This window comes from Thermobia domestica, chromosome 7 (assembly GCF_964235325.1).
Source record: "Thermobia domestica chromosome 7, izTheDome1.hap1.1, whole genome shotgun sequence".
NCBI lineage: Eukaryota > Metazoa > Arthropoda > Insecta > Zygentoma > Lepismatidae > Thermobia > Thermobia domestica.
Window position 1 is genome coordinate 200,911,179 of NC_137460.1, and position 16,323 is coordinate 200,927,501.

The 16,323-nt window shown below is 32.8% G+C and overlaps 1 protein-coding gene across 1 annotated transcript in view; it reads left to right on the top strand.

The window, feature by feature from the left end:
• The window catches only part of LOC145690649 (E3 SUMO-protein ligase KIAA1586-like), a 133,770-nt gene that overhangs the window by 29,747 nt on the left and 87,700 nt on the right, over window positions 1-16,323 (top strand). The window contains exon 5 of the mRNA XM_081765752.1: window positions 2,049-2,299. Within this exon, the coding sequence (XP_081621878.1) occupies window positions 2,049-2,299 (251 nt within the window). The remainder of the gene's footprint in view (window positions 1-2,048; window positions 2,300-16,323) is intronic.

Sequence of the window (16,323 nt, forward strand, 5' to 3'; positions counted from 1 at the left end):
AACCGTTTGTTGACCAAAACTAAGGTTCTGTGCAATTTCTAATGTAGTGAAAAATGCATCTCGTATTAAAAAAATATAAACAGCATCATCACCAACCACGGAAGATCGTCCAGATCGTGGTTTATTTTCACGTGCTAGGTTTACCTTCTTGAGTTTCTCGAACTATCTTCTGCATGTACGGTCAGATACTGTTCCATTTGCAAATTTATCACGCAAAGATTTAGTTGTATTCGTTGGATTTTTCCGCAGCTGGAATTGATACTTTACCGAGAAATTGTTTGGGATCACAGACCCTGTTAGAAATGTGTGAACAAAATCTAGTGTCAATTTTAAAATAATTCAGTATTCATACGATAAAAATACATGACGTATGATATTAATGCAGAAATTATTAATGTGTGGAAGAAAGTAGAATTGTGTTGCAAAGACAGACAGAACTTTCCGGTAGACCTTATACGTTCAGACATGTCTGTACATCCATTTTTAACAAATCTAGTGTCAAAAAAATTCTTCATGGGCTTAAAAAAAATAACACCCTTCAAACAGGATCTCAGTTACTAAGTTCTTTGTATATCATACAATTAGGTATATAAAATAGGTATTGCACAATGAAACACAAACGTATTCCTAGAGACAAAATGAAGAGCGTCAGGCATCTACAACCATATATCACACCAAAAGGAATTTTGTTACAACAGTTTTAAAGCTTTGACAGTTGCAGTTTAGTTCAGTTTTTGAGATGAATAAATCATTTGAACATACAATTTTTATTTTGAAGTGGTCTTTTTTTAATCTTGATTTTTTTCTTGTTCCTTTTTAATGTAACGTTATTTTACTTCAATATCCCATACGTATGCATCGAAGCTAACAGAGATGGTATAATGAGATGGATGATAATGGTGGAATGAAGGGGAAAAAAACGCACAGGATGTTTGTCCACCATAAAGCCCACTTGGCGGTAACTGAGTAGAACCGGGAATCCAGTATATAATTTTATATAATGGTGAGTTTTCTTAAATCTGAGGATCAAATTTGCAATTCTCAGAGTAAATGTATTCTTAAATCTGAGGATCAAATTTGCAATTCTCAGAGTAAATGTTAAGTTGGGATTTCATTATAGGTATTATTCTTTAAACATTATGCTGCAGATACTACTTTTCGAAAAAAAATCTTCGAACTGATTTTAAAAATTTAGATAATATTTTTTTCTTTCCGCTAGTATAAAATTGACGTAAAAGAAAATTTAGATAAAAATAATTATTTTTCTTCGAAATAGTAATAAAGCATTACATTGCAATAGTTCATATAGAGTTACTTATGTTGTTTAATATGTTTTCACATGAGTTTCGTTAGTTGTCTGGAAGATTTAAAGTGGATACTTGAGCCTGTCTTCACGTATTTTTCAACATGTCTTCAGTGATCATTCCTGATCTGTGTTTTTAAGGTAATATCATCATCATGTGTCTGATATATTTGTCCTTCTGTCAAAATGGGATTGTATCAATGAATCTGGTTGGCCACAGTGAATAAAGCGCTTCCAATTCATCGATTTGGTAATCTGATACCCATACTTACGTACAGCTTAATCTAGTATGGTAGAGCTGTCTCAGATAAATAAATTCTCCGCATTCTAACCTCAATGTGAAATATTGCTGCGTTGTAACTGCTGATGATTGATGTTATGAAACTACAGGACAACTGGGTTTTCTCTTGTAGAGATGCCATTTTGAATAATCCTGACTGCAGTGCTATATACCCAGTTCACATATGAAAGCACTATACAGGATTAAAAACTTGCATCATTATATTGAATATTGCTGCAAACCGTATATTCCTAGCTCTTATATTTTACCCGCGATAAATTTCATCAGTAGAAGACTTTATGAATGTTGAGTAGACCAGTAACTGAATAACTGAAATAATTAACATATCTTCTTAACTATTGTTTGTACTCGGAAGTATTTTTTGTTGGATCTGAATAATGAAACATACTAATTTCTGTGATTTTGGGCAGCCTCTTGAGCTGATATGAATATTTCTTCTGATAGGCTGGTCCAAGCAGCACGGGTACTCCAAGTGACTATCAAACAGAAGAATCGTCACTGCAGATAGAAAACACTGAAGTTGTTAATGTGAAAGAAGAACTGGACACTGATCGCTTTATGTCAGAAGTGGATGATGACCCACTTGATTTTGGAGCTCTAATTAGTGAGAGTGAACTTGACAAGGAATCGTCCTTTCCAGCTTCCTCCCAACCCCAGTCGAGCAAAGCGACTCCGTCGGAAGACGCAGCAGCAAGGTAGGCAGAATTATTTATAACATTGTTTTATTGTAATTACGATGACCTTTTTGTCCACTTAAAAGCGAATTTTGTGAAAATTAATTGGTTTTTGAGAAACGAGCAATAAGTAAGGAAAAAGTATCTAACAAAGAAATATATTCAAATACATTTTTGTAGTGCTGTTCTCCGCTCTAACCTTCGTGCGTTTATTGAAGCAAATTTAAAATATTTCGGATAAGACCTCCCTACAAATCCGGAAATTAATCTAGATGAAAAGTAAGAATTATCCTAGACCCTTAGCCAATTTAACGAAACAATCAGAAACATTACATTCAGTACTTACCATTTGTCTTAGCCACGATTGGGGTAGTAATTTTATTATTTTCACTTGTTCTTCTTTCGCAGCAACAATGCATTTATGTTTCAATTTTTTGATCAAAACTTCATATTCTTCGGCCAACGTCACTGTATGCATATTTTTTGTCCGTGATTTATCAGCAACTGAACTGTCAGAGGCAACTTCAAGCTTTCTTTGCAAGCCTGAAGTCAGTTGTCACTTTTTGCTGATTCCTCTTGGTCTCAGTTCAGCACTCAACTCTCTTATTTTCGAAACAGATTACATTGTATTCAAAACTTTAATATTGAATACACGTTGTATTCAAAACTTTAATATTGTCTGATAGAGAAACAAAATCAAGTTCATTTCCTGGTTCATCATAATTGCCTTTGTTTTTGCGTTTCCTTTATAGAACAAAGATTTTTGTGTTGCATGTAGCACAGAATGATTTTCCAGGAATCAGCTCTACTGCATAATTCTTTTCTTTTCGTAACTGTGCATTCGACATTTCTGAAAGTCCTCTAGTTAAAGCTTTTTTTAAATGGATTTTTAGCAGGCCGCAACATGAATTATCAAACAGGTGATGATACTTTCGAGAAAATTTCTTCATTGTAGTTGCGTTGATGCCGCTGCTTATTTGCATTATAAGAAGATTCCTGTTTTCTTCACTGAAATCACTAAGTTCCGTCATGCATCTTGATACTGGCCATACACCTATGAAATTCTTCACCAATTAATTTACCTATATCACATTCCATTTTGTCACTAACGAGCTGCAGTAATAATACATAGATTTGCATGAACACAACCGTCTTCTTGTGCTGTACTTATCTGGTTGAGGCACCAGTGGCGAATTTTCATCTGTTGCATGTCTGAACACGATTCTGCATGTTGGAACACGCAGCTTGCTGATTGTGTGTTCATGTACATTTGTTCTGTCTGCTGCTTAACAGGATAAAACTTGTTTTTCTGTTTTACTTAACCCCTCTGTGAGTTATTCGTCCACTGCCTATTGATTTATGTCTATATAGTAAACTCTCGGTTATCCGTACTTATACCTACAAATAAGCCTAGGCAGAACTTTATGTTAATAATAAAGGTACTTTAGTCAAATCTGAAACTCCTGATTTTTGGTATATAATAATATCATACAGACTTGTTACATATGGGGAGAAATTTTATATTTTTATCAGGTCCCCCACCAGAGATATATACCTGTGAAGTACGCACTTTTTCACTTCTCTGAATTTTTAATAATTTCTCTCTCTCTCTCTCTATATATATATATATATATAAAGGCCTGATAAAGGGGGCGTCTAAGGATTGAAACTTGGTTAACGAGCATTTCTGTATCAAACCTCTTTATCCAGAAAAACTCACCTTCCTGATCATTTACCTTCTTGCAAAAACCATCTGCTCAACTCGGAATATTTAACGTCAATGATTTACTTTTTTCAAACCTACTTTTCACCCTGCTATACTTCATTGACGATACTGGCTAATATATATAGTCTTGTAGCTTATAATTTGCTAACCATTTTGGTTTCTGTTCACATCGATAGAACAAGTAGAGGCTGAGATACTTCAGATTCGTTGACCCCTTACAACACCACCAAATGCGCATCTTCGAAAACAAATATGGCTGCCACTCGAAACCTAAAGTCACTAAAATTAAAATAATGTGTGTTTTGACCGACAGGGTAAGGTAACTGAATCTCAGATTTAAAAAAAAAAAAAAAAATTGTCGAGCAACATGCACTGGATCACGTGACATAAATCTAACTATATATATATATATATATATATATATATATATATATATATATATATATATATATATATATATATGCGGTCTTAAAAAGCGCACACAAATAACATATCAATACATTCGATCATGTTCAGGAAAATGCCATCCATGGTACAAATTGCCAGTATTTTGGCTACCACTGCTCTTCTAATACATAAAATTTCAGATGCGTATAATAAAAATTAGTAAAGTAACTCGGACTGAAATTAATTCTCAGGTAAACACAAATAGCGTAAAAGTAGCAACTTACTTACGTGTACAATTCCGTGCCAATTTCATTAGCTATGTTGTGCACATAGCCGTGACTCGCATCCAACAAAATGTCAAAATTAGAAATACCATGAAATTACAAAGTTACATTAAATGTGTCTGGACATAGACTATTTAGTTTTTGAAAAACCGGTATAAAACAAAGGGAAATACTTTGTTCCTAGTACTAACAGACATTGTATTGAATCAATCTGAAAGCAAGTTATGAACTGAGAAAAATTAAAATTAAAAGTAATTTTGTAGATTTGTAGACGTCGAACTTCACACGCATATAAAGAAATGAATAATGCACACCCAAAACGAAATATTTAGAGTGGATTAGGTTTTTTTAATCAGTTTAATACGACTTAGAAGTTTGATGAATTCTTGATTACATTGTAAGTAGATTCATCAAAAGCACTAATACACTCTGTTACACTTACTTTGATTTAACTAATATTGTGACATTTTTAATTAGTCTATAGACTAACATCATTAAGATGGCCTGAAATTAGAAATAAATAATATATACAGAGTCTGTCCAAAAAGTATCAGGATTACATTCCCGAATAAAAATATTCCAGATATATTTATGGTATTGAAATTCTTCAAAATAGGATCCTTTTGCGTGAGCACACCGTTGCCAGCGCTTCTGCCATGCTTGGTACTCCTCCTGGAAGCTTGCAGCCGGAATCTCCTTCAAATATTGTGTCGAAGCTTCTTGCACTCTTTCCACCGGCTTATAGTGATATCCTTTTAGGTTCCACTTCTTGCAATGGAAGAGAAGTCGGGCAAGACCAGATCTGAATTGTACTGAGATTCAGGCAGCGTTGCGAGGTTTGTTTCGCTAGTAACACATTACCAGTTGTCACATTGTCCAAAAATCATGCTCAAGCTCCACACTTTTCAACAGTTCATGACAAATCGCAACATGGATTTCCTTCTGTTGGCCGGACGAAACCTTTGGCACCAATTTTGAATACGTTTTCCTCATCTGCAAATCGGTCTACTCATTGGTTTCTGACAACACCCTTGATGATGACGTCCCCATCAAACTTTCTCATTCCCCATTAACATCCTTATCTATAAAGACATCCTTTCCTCTTGGCTACAAATATGCAGTCCTTATGCTTTTTCGACAAATCCTGTATATGTATTACAAATGGTTACGTTGACCACAAAATCAACAAGTCCCGTAAATTCTGAGAAAGAGACATAGATTGGTCTGCCACAATTTCCAAAAATATCTTGGAAGTTAAGACATTTTTCAAGAGTATACTGTGGATATTCATTATCTGTGTAATAATTTTTGTATTTTTTTTTTTTTTTTTTTTTTTTTTTTTTTTTTTTTTTTTTGTAATGTGTATGTGGGTACAAAAAGGTAATACCAAACTAAGATGAAAGAACATGTAAGAGATTCAAGAAATCTTGAAAATGTAATATTTGACCTTTTCTAACAGATAATTTAAGTGAAAATTGCCTACAGTAAAATCAAAATCTACAACAAATATTGCATAAGCCTAAACTTCAATTTAAAGAAATGCATAATAAATTTTATATGATGCGTACAAGTCTCCTCTTTGAACACAGATAAGGCACTTTTAATAAAACATGGATAATTATAATATGGACAGATATAAGCTTAACTTTCGATTTTAAAATATACAAATTTTATTAACAGTTTACTAACACAAAATTGGAGTGCTTCACACACTTACAAACTTGTACTATGCATGTTGTGCATTTAAAATATTTTTAATTTAAAGTTACTGATTAGATCTGGCATCAGTTGAGCATATTGTGACTTAGATCTTTAGACACTACAAAAGGAGAGAAGTAAAAATAGAAGACAAAGAAGAGCAGAGACGAACTGCATTAAGCTTCTTGAATATACTTCTGCAACAATTTTTATTGTTGGTGAGTATTTCAAATTAATATCTCCGTAGCCAAACTCCCTCTATAAAAATTGTTGCGTGAGAACCTTACGATTCTGAAACATGGATTTTTGGATAGGACATGTATTCGTTCTTAAGTGAGATCTTGACCCGACTACAATAGGTCTCATAGTTTTGGAGCTATGGATCTTTAAAGTTAATCTTTTCATGTTTTCGGCAGCTTATAACTCCAAAATGAAGCATTTATGTACCGAAGATATATGTGTAAGAGTTCGAAAGATATAAATGCTTTACTACACTGATTAGCATTTTGTTAAAAATAAAAGGCAACAGAGAAAGATAAAAGATCCTTATAGACTTAAATGAACCTGATATAGCGCAGAATTTGAAAATAAACATATAATAGATAGTTATTAGTGAACTACTACAGTCGTATTCAAAATTCAGATGTGTTCGTGAAACAAATCTGAAGCTAACTAGAAGTAGAGTTAATTAAGAGAATCACTCCACTTGGCTCTGTGTACTTTATTAAGAACACACAGGGTATTTATAGAACTCACATTTAAATAAAGCAGTTTTAACTCTTCGAGCCGGTTTGACGTACACGTGTACGGATCCTCATAGTGCTTCTAGAGGCGCTGTAACGCACACGTATACTTTCCATGTAGTAGTGACGAAATTATGCATATTCTGCCATCTGTTGTTTACCTACACGAACAAAAAAGTATGTTTCAAGAGTAGACTGCAATGTGCTACCATCTCTTGATTTTCCTTTTTATTACATGAAATTGTGTGAGATTGCTTAGAAATAGCGTTACATGAGCGGGTAAAGGACATCGAAGCGGACGAAATTCATACGTTTTTAGAGGAAAGTGACAGTGAAGGTTTAATTTATTCTTTCTAACTACAAGTGAAAATGAAGTAGACTATGCAGAACAGGAAGTAGATAGTGTCAGTGATAGTGAAAGCGAATTAGATGGCATTACATCCTCATCTGTTGCGTCATCGAATGTAATCTGGAACTGGAAAGAAGTTGACGATTCTTTTAAGGTAAATAAACTTGGTTTTGTGGATTGTGTGGTCCCAGAAAGCGATCAATAATGCTCTTGATGCCTTTTTGTTGTTTTGTTGTGATAGGCCATTCATAAATCCTCCTCCACAACGTCTTTTGGCAAGGCATTTCATTGGAAAGATCCCTCCTACAGCGAAAAAATCTAAGCCTCAAAGACGATGCGTTGTGTGTACAAAGCATGGGAAAAGAAAGGAAAGTATTTATTGGTGTCCAGATTGTAAAGTAGGACTGTGTTTCGAAACGTGTTTTAAACTGTATCACACAAAGTTGGACTTTTAAACTAACAAGGATACAAGACAGAAGTACTTTGTAAGCACAACATGTAAGTTTTATCCTTATTATTATTATTATTGTTATTATAGTATATATCTGATTATTTATACATTTTATGTAATGTGAAGTTTCGTTTACAAGTCATGAAAATTCCATTATAATTGAGCAAATGGTTTTTAAGTTATGTTCAGTTTTGTGATATGTGAAAATGGCAGTTTTGGTGATTTAAAATCACCACCTCTCGCAGCAGCTGATGGGTATTCAACTCCCGGCTCAGAGGGTTAATTGTGCTTTATTTTATGTTAACACGTTTGGCAACAAAGTTAAGACCTCGCTACCAGTCAGCAGAGGGCAAAGGACACTATTGTTCTTATTCTGAACAACACACAAAAATAATGTTCGTTATAATTGTTGTAAATCATAGTCGCATTTTATATGTCTAATGCAGAATCTCGTAATTGCTGTGATTGCTCGAGCCATCCTAATATTTGTACTTTAAATCAGTCATTTTCAGAGTTGCTACTCCAGAACTCTGCTTTAATTACTTGGGCCGTTCAAATGTTTTGAATAAGGATAGACTGAAGAAACTATTAAATATTTTTACATTAGTATTCATAAAGCTCAAGGCTACAAACGTTACATTGTGTTAATGCGTTCAAGAACTAGATAAGGAAAACAAATATATTGTTGTTCTTGTCTTAGATGTTTTCATTGAAAGTTATGTGGCTGTTCTAAATAAGATTTTTTTTTTACAGTCCGAAGCTTGGTTCCACTTGTGAACAGTCATAATTACAGAATGTAATAATCAAAGAACCCATATGAGATAATCAAGCAATTATTAACAGTAAACAAAAATTCTCAAACCTGAAAGCATGCAAACATAAAATTAGCGAACTGTTTCGGGGCACTACTTACCTGTTCCTTGGCATGTCTGAATAAAAACTTTATGTTACATAAAATATATGGTCTGGGAAACTCTGCTTGTCCATTCTGTACGTGCACCGAAGAAGAGGTCAGAGGAGTGCTTTGAAACAGTTTGTTTGATTTCATGTGCTTTTGAATTTTTTAGTTATTTGAATTTTTATATATTAACAGATATATATTCCATTGAATGAATCATTAGTTATCATTATTATTCGATGAGTTGCATGCCAACAAGAAATGGTATTGCTAATGAAAGATGAACTTCATTGTATGATACGACAAGACTGAGAAACAGCACACACATGCTATGTAATTATGAAGCTTTACGATTTCTTTTACAGCCGGATAATCTTTCGTGACGTTATCGAACATTTTTCATCATTTATTGGAGAGTCGTTTTTAAAAGAGAAAAGCATTTGGGCAATATACATGTACGTATGTAATGATGAGATTAAAATAAATAATTAGGACTATTTCGACTATCACACTACTACGAAAGGTTAAATCGAATTACGAAATTATTATTGTAAAACGCAACAATACTTATTGTGACTAGCACTTAAGACGTTTTCACATTTGTGAGTTTGTTGGCTACATTTTTGTTCTTTTAAGTATGGAAAGGGGTCGCGGTAGCTCATTAGTAGAGCGTTCACCTGTGGTGCATAGGGTCCTTAGTTCGATCCCAGCTCGCGCCACCGGGTGGTGGACAAACACCGAGTGCGTGGGTTTTCTCGGGGTTCTCGTTTCCTCTCACTTTCATCTTTCCACCATTTCATTCATTTCTCATCATCACCGTCTCCTTTAACCTAGCCGGCATAAACGTGGGACGTAAAACTTAAAGATTTCATTTTCTTTTAAGTATGGTGTACTGTAACTTACAAAAATAACAATAAAAATAAAACGATTACCGTCAGAAACGCCTGCAGGATTTTTTTCAGGAGAAGAAGGGCGACACCTGAGCGAAGTCACCAATATAACCCCTAGATGCACGTAATACTTCATATTACACAACAATTATTTACGGACATTGCATAACTATATTAACTACAGTAAATATATTAAATACGTGAGTAAGCAAATCTAATATTTTTGACATGTATTTCGAAAAATCGAGCCATTCTCGTAAGTCCTGGAGGAAAGGCAGTTGCACCCAGCTGCGGGCGCCCATGAGTATAGTGATATTTGAATTCAGAGACTTTTGTTATTAAGAAAAAAGTTCGATGGACATAGCAGTTAATTAACAATACATTTTTCTCAATTAATTCTTTCTTTCTCTCTCTCTCTCTCTCTCTCTCTCTCTATATATATATATATATATATATATATATATATATGTTCCATCATTAGAGATTTGAGGAATATGATATTTACATATCACAATAAAAATATACTATTGTATCTATAATCAAATCTTTAACCTACCTTTCCCGAAGAAATAACCCGTGTTCCCTTATACTAGGAGGCATTCATAGAGGGAGCAAGAATAATAAATGCTTTCGTGCGAGCTTATCAGTTGATTGATGGATATCTTCTTTTGGATATGGGTGTACACCTCAAGAACTTCATAAAATGTTAAATCGTATGTAATATAGGGTATGGGTTAGAAAAGAAGGATTAAATATTTTTAATGGATGAGATGAATATATACACAGTGTATGCAAGAAAAATCTTAGATAACTAACTGACAAAGTATTTAAAAAGAAAATTAGAATGTTGTCATTTGTAACTGTTTGTTAAGTAGATGGTTGTTGATTGGATTGGAGAATTGGAGTATAACTTCTCTTTCAGCATTGAGATATATGGGACGTCGTCCTACAGCTTAACGTGGAATCCAAACCACATGACCTTTCTCCGGGGATCGAACCCCCCATATCTCTGACCCGACGGTAACCATATAACCATGAGGGGCTCAATCTTTATATGAAGTTAATTAATTTCACAAGACCAAATTAAAGAGAATTAGAATTTGTTATGTGGATTGGAAAAAAGTGAAAATGACTTGCTCAAGGGCTCAGTTACTTCGAATAGAAGCGGACTCTTTTAAAACTACTAGCATTGAGTGCATGACTCTCTTAAAACTACTAATAGCCTTATAATATCGTTGTCTGTTCGTTGTGAACAATCTTTGATACTTGAATTCAAAGGTACGTTAAGGAAAGTCTTTGCTTGTAACTACCTTAGAAAAGTAAATAAAGAATATTATTAATTTAAAAAGCCTGCAAAAGTATAAGTATTATTATTATTATTATTATTATTATTATTATTATTATTATTATTATTATTATTATTATTATTATTATTATTATTATTATTATTATTATTACATATCTTTCCTTAATCTACTTTTCTCTGAAGAAATAGAAGCAATCTCAAGACTGCATGAAACACCTAGTGCACAAAAAAAAAAAAAAAAAAAAAAAAAAAGCTAAGAACGATGATTGATTTAATATATTTGCACATCCTGTCATTTGTTGATGTTTTACATTGTAAATTTGAGCGATATGTTTTAATGAATTAGACTTTAAACTGCCAGAGTCGTATTCTGTGTTGTTTTATCAATTAAGTTACGTGTCATCTTCGAATTCTGTGTCGTATATGACATACGCCATACAGATTCATGATTTTTTTTTTCTATGCGATTTGTATTACTTTCCGCGATTTGACACGAGACACCAGGTAACGCTATGGAGGAAGTGGAAGATGTTTTGTGATTTCACTAGTACATTTTGCTATTACGTGCAGTTAGGAAGAAAATGTATCAACGGCGAAACCCCGTAAGTATTTTTATTTCTCTAATAGTTTGAAGTAAACGAAGTGATGTAAAGTATTTGAGCTATACTTTGGGAGTTGATTCTTCACAACAAAAAAACATAATTTTTTTATCGAGCATTCGTCAAAAATACGCTTTGCGTAACAGCTGCAGGCATGGTAAGATGACGCTTACTGCTAAACACAAAAGGAAATACTATCCGTAAATTTATGTCATACTACATAGTACTGTAACTTCAAAAGGCGTTAATATATTAATTAAATGTCAAAAAATATTGTACTCATACCAAAATATTGGACATACTAGCATTACAGCTTAGGAACTAGTTAATGCACTAATCGTGGTTAAATACTAAGAAAATCGTGTTTATAGGACAAATTCATATCAGAATATTTGACGAATGAACACTCAATTTTGAATGAAGGATTGCTATTACGGAACATATGAAAGGGAGGGATATATTTTCCTCCCTTTCACAATATTTGTATCAAATGTGTTATGAAACACAGTGACACTGCTCACAATCACTTCACACACTTTCAGCACAAACAATTAGTCAATAAATTCTTTTTCCTATTTCAATTATCCACTTCCACATATCTGTGACAGCAATCCTGAAACAGAGGAATGAAAATAACATGTATCAATGTAGCCAATATAAATTTAGAAACATCCATACTGACTAACAAAAATAATGACCTGTATTGAGTACTGTTCGGAAACGTAATACCTCTCTAAATAATTCGAAAGGTGGATAATTGTGTAAATTCAAATGAATACATCAAGAAACAAATTAAATTGAATATAAATTCCTTTGATGTTGCAGGCAAATAGCTCCAGGCAAATGGTTATCGATCTCAACCCAAATATTCACATGGTCAATATCGTGCAATGCTTGGCTTATGTTGAATTTTGAATCGGATCCCATTAAGTGCCCAAAATGCAACTTTGTGGTGTTGTAGTACACATACGAGACTACAATCTGAACAGTTTTAAACAAATTCAGCAGAGGGACATGTCTATGCCAAATTCAAAATTCAAATCTTAATTTGAATTTTTGAAGTGTTATTTTTTATTTTACAGTTTTTTTTTTCAATATAGTACAACTTGTAGAGCAATCTTTAAACTTTCCAATGGTGTTTGTTTCGTCTCTACTGCAAATATTAACCATTTTATAACAATGTTTAATAATCACTGTAACTGAAAAAATGCATTTTTTGACATTTTTGAACACCCTGTATGGAGACACTTTCAGGGGGAAGAGGTAATATTTGGGATTTTTTCATCTCCCACTGTAATAAAGCTGTACACCAATTTTTACACAAATCTGAGATGGTCAAGTCTGATGACTTGTTGATTTGACGTGTATATATATATATATATATATATATATATATATATATATATATATATATATATATATATATTTGTGTGTGTGTGTATGTATGTATGTATGTATGTATGTATGTATGTATGTATGTATGTATTTGTCCGTAAGAAGGAGCGATTCTCTCTGCTTTATTGAATGTGTACAAATATGTTTTATTGTTTGCAAAGCAACATTCTGATGAAAAAATACATTTTATAGTAACATGTGTTGACGAACAGAGCCGCAACTAGCGGGTGGGCAGGTAGGTCGCGTGCCCCCTACACTGTGTTCAGGGGGCTCCGAGAGGGCTAGAAGTTTGATATGGGAGGTCTGTGCGTAGGTGACACCGTAATCTTACTTTGCCCCCGTTAGTTGCGGTTCCGTTAACAATAAATGATATGAATGAGAGAATATGTAAGAAATGCATGCTAGATTTTCGAAAATATATATATATATATATATATATATATATATATATATATATATATATATATATCCATGCCTCTTTGGAATTGAAAACAATGAGATGGTGGTGTTAAGTGCGTTTTGACACATATAATATGGATTTCAGACCCAATGTAGCAGAACATTTTTGTTCTAAATCGGATGAAGGTGAAGTGAGGCAAAATTCAGGAGACTCTAGTGATTATACGGATGATGATGTTCAGCAAACACCAAGTTCGGGAAAGAAGCGTCGTATGGTGAATCCTGTTCCAAGTGTTCCTTACAGGAAGACTGGATCTCATCTTCCTTGTTTTGTACCAATGAAAACTTCCAAAACAAGGTGCAGAATGCAAGGATGTAGCAAAAGGAGTAAAGTTCAATGTTCAGCTTGTAAGATTTTCCTGTGTGTTGGACCAACAAATTGTTTCCAGATCTTTCACAGTGCTTAATCAGTATGTGTGAGAAATATATCCTTTTGTGCAATGAAAACCCCAGTGTGTATTTTCTTTTTATATAACGATCGATATTAGTTGAAACATTGAAATTGTAATTTGATAGTTTTAACATTTTGTATTTTGTAACAGAAAATACATAAATAGTCAAATATTAATTACATAAAATAAAACGAAACATTTATATATTTTGTAATATAAAGGGAAAATAATTAGAAAATTGTAGCTTACTTCAGAAAACATGTTCTTAAGTGTAGCAATGAGATTTGAAGGTTGCTAAAGCAACCTGTCTCCCCTCCCCTTACAGTTACATGTTTTTCGAGAAAACTGAAACTTTACGTTTTAGTGGTTCCTCGTTATTATTAAAACCATAATGAAACATTTTTGTAACATTCAGATTGATCCCGGGTCTCAGGAGGTTAATAGGTTTAGGGAAAGAAGTTATTTATAATTCGTATTATTATGTAAACAAAATCAAGCGTGAAACTTACTTGTTGTGCAGTAAAACAGTAGCATCGCTGATCGCCACGTGACTTTTGAAAGAATTAATAATGTAGAAAAATTAGGATAGTAAAAATTGAATAAGAGGTGAACATAGCTTCTGTTAATGAAAAGTGACAAGTAAAGTATTATAATAACAATAAATTATGTGTTAGGAAATTATTATTATTATTATTATTATTATTATTATTATTATTATTATTATTATTATTATTATTATTATTATTATTATATATGATGATCGCCTCACTAGATGGAGTTGAAAGAGGATGGTGTAGGTGTGTGTGTGTGTGGTCCATCGTGCAATTAAGGGCCCGGAAATTTAACAATTAGTAGTAAAACATGAGTTTGAGAATAAAATCTTATCAAAATTGACATATTCGAAGATCAAACAGCGTTTGGTAGGACAATGGCCAGATGGACAATACAGATAATACTGCTAAAATTAGAAGAATATCAGATAGCCAGGAATGAAACGAAAAATCGCCATTTTGGTGACTTTCGGGTAGAACCTGTTTCGATAAGAATTTGAATTTTATTTAAAGTGAACTAAAGTAATTTCAGTCAAGTTTTTCGTCGTTATAATTTTTCTTCATTCAGTGTGTTTTTCTACAAGGTTGATTTAAATTATGTGCCATTATGAGTAATTAGTTTAGTTTCGCATTGTCACACACATCTGGACAGATTATAATGGGGTGTGTTCCAACTTGGTTTTAAACCTATGGATTCTGTTTCTGTATTATAGTTAAGACGCTTTGGCATACTACTTAGCATTATCATTCTTATGTAAAATAATAATAATAATAATAATTCAGGAAAATAACTATTAGGATGCAAGTTAACTATTGTAGGACAGTGATAATAGATCAGGAAATATCTAAATCCTTACCAAATTGTATCTTCGTCAAATTGATTGTTTATATTCACCACATATCGATGGAGTTTATTCACTAATTGAGAATCAACCGAAAAAAAAAATTGAGTGCATCAGAAAAAAATAATTATAATATGTTGTTGATTAGTATTAAACTAAATCGTAATGCTAGTGAAAGTGAATATCGCATCATCTTGTTTGCTTTCTCAGAGTATATATATATTTGGGAGATCTATGCAGTGTTTCTTCAGCATGCGTTACTCAGATGAGAACTGTTCACTGTTATTTCCATTGACAGTTCCTTATTAACTAATAATAACGTTTAGTGTAAATGTCTGTTTTATGCATATTAATAACCCTGAATTTCTTTTCCATCATCATTAGTAGTTAGATAGGTCTCATTAGTAGGTTAGTTAGGTATATCATCATCATCCTTAGGTATATTATTTATTAAATGTAATGTTAATTGTTACGTTAATTCTATATGAATAAGTGAGCTGATTAATTAAGGTCCTATATTATTAATAAATAAATCGTTATAATGACATGGATCATAAGTAATATTGAGATATAATTTTATTTAAATGCAAATGTGAACATGTTGCACTTTCTTAAAATGAATATGCCAATGTTGTTAAGTTTTTGCTGTTTCGAGCATTCACGATTTGAGTAGGGAGAATAATGTTAAATATGCATTGATGTTATTATTGTAAAGTGAAACATAATAATTGTTACTGGTTAAGAGAGGTTACTAAATACGAAGAACCTAGCATAGATCCCAACATACAATTTATTAAAAAGCATCCAGACCGAACTATGATTATTATCCGTTGTTGAACTAAATAGATAAGCGTTCGTTGAAATTGTAGTGATCGTTTATTAAATAGATTATATACACAATTGAGAATTCGTATAAAATAAATTGACATGAAATGTTGCGAGTGTGTTTGCTACAATCTTTAATATGGATCTGAATTGACCATGAAATGAAATAAAAATTTGCATGCATGTAATTTTTCTTGGGAAGTATTGATCTCACAAATTGAAAACTGCATCTGAAATTAATAAAAAGGGT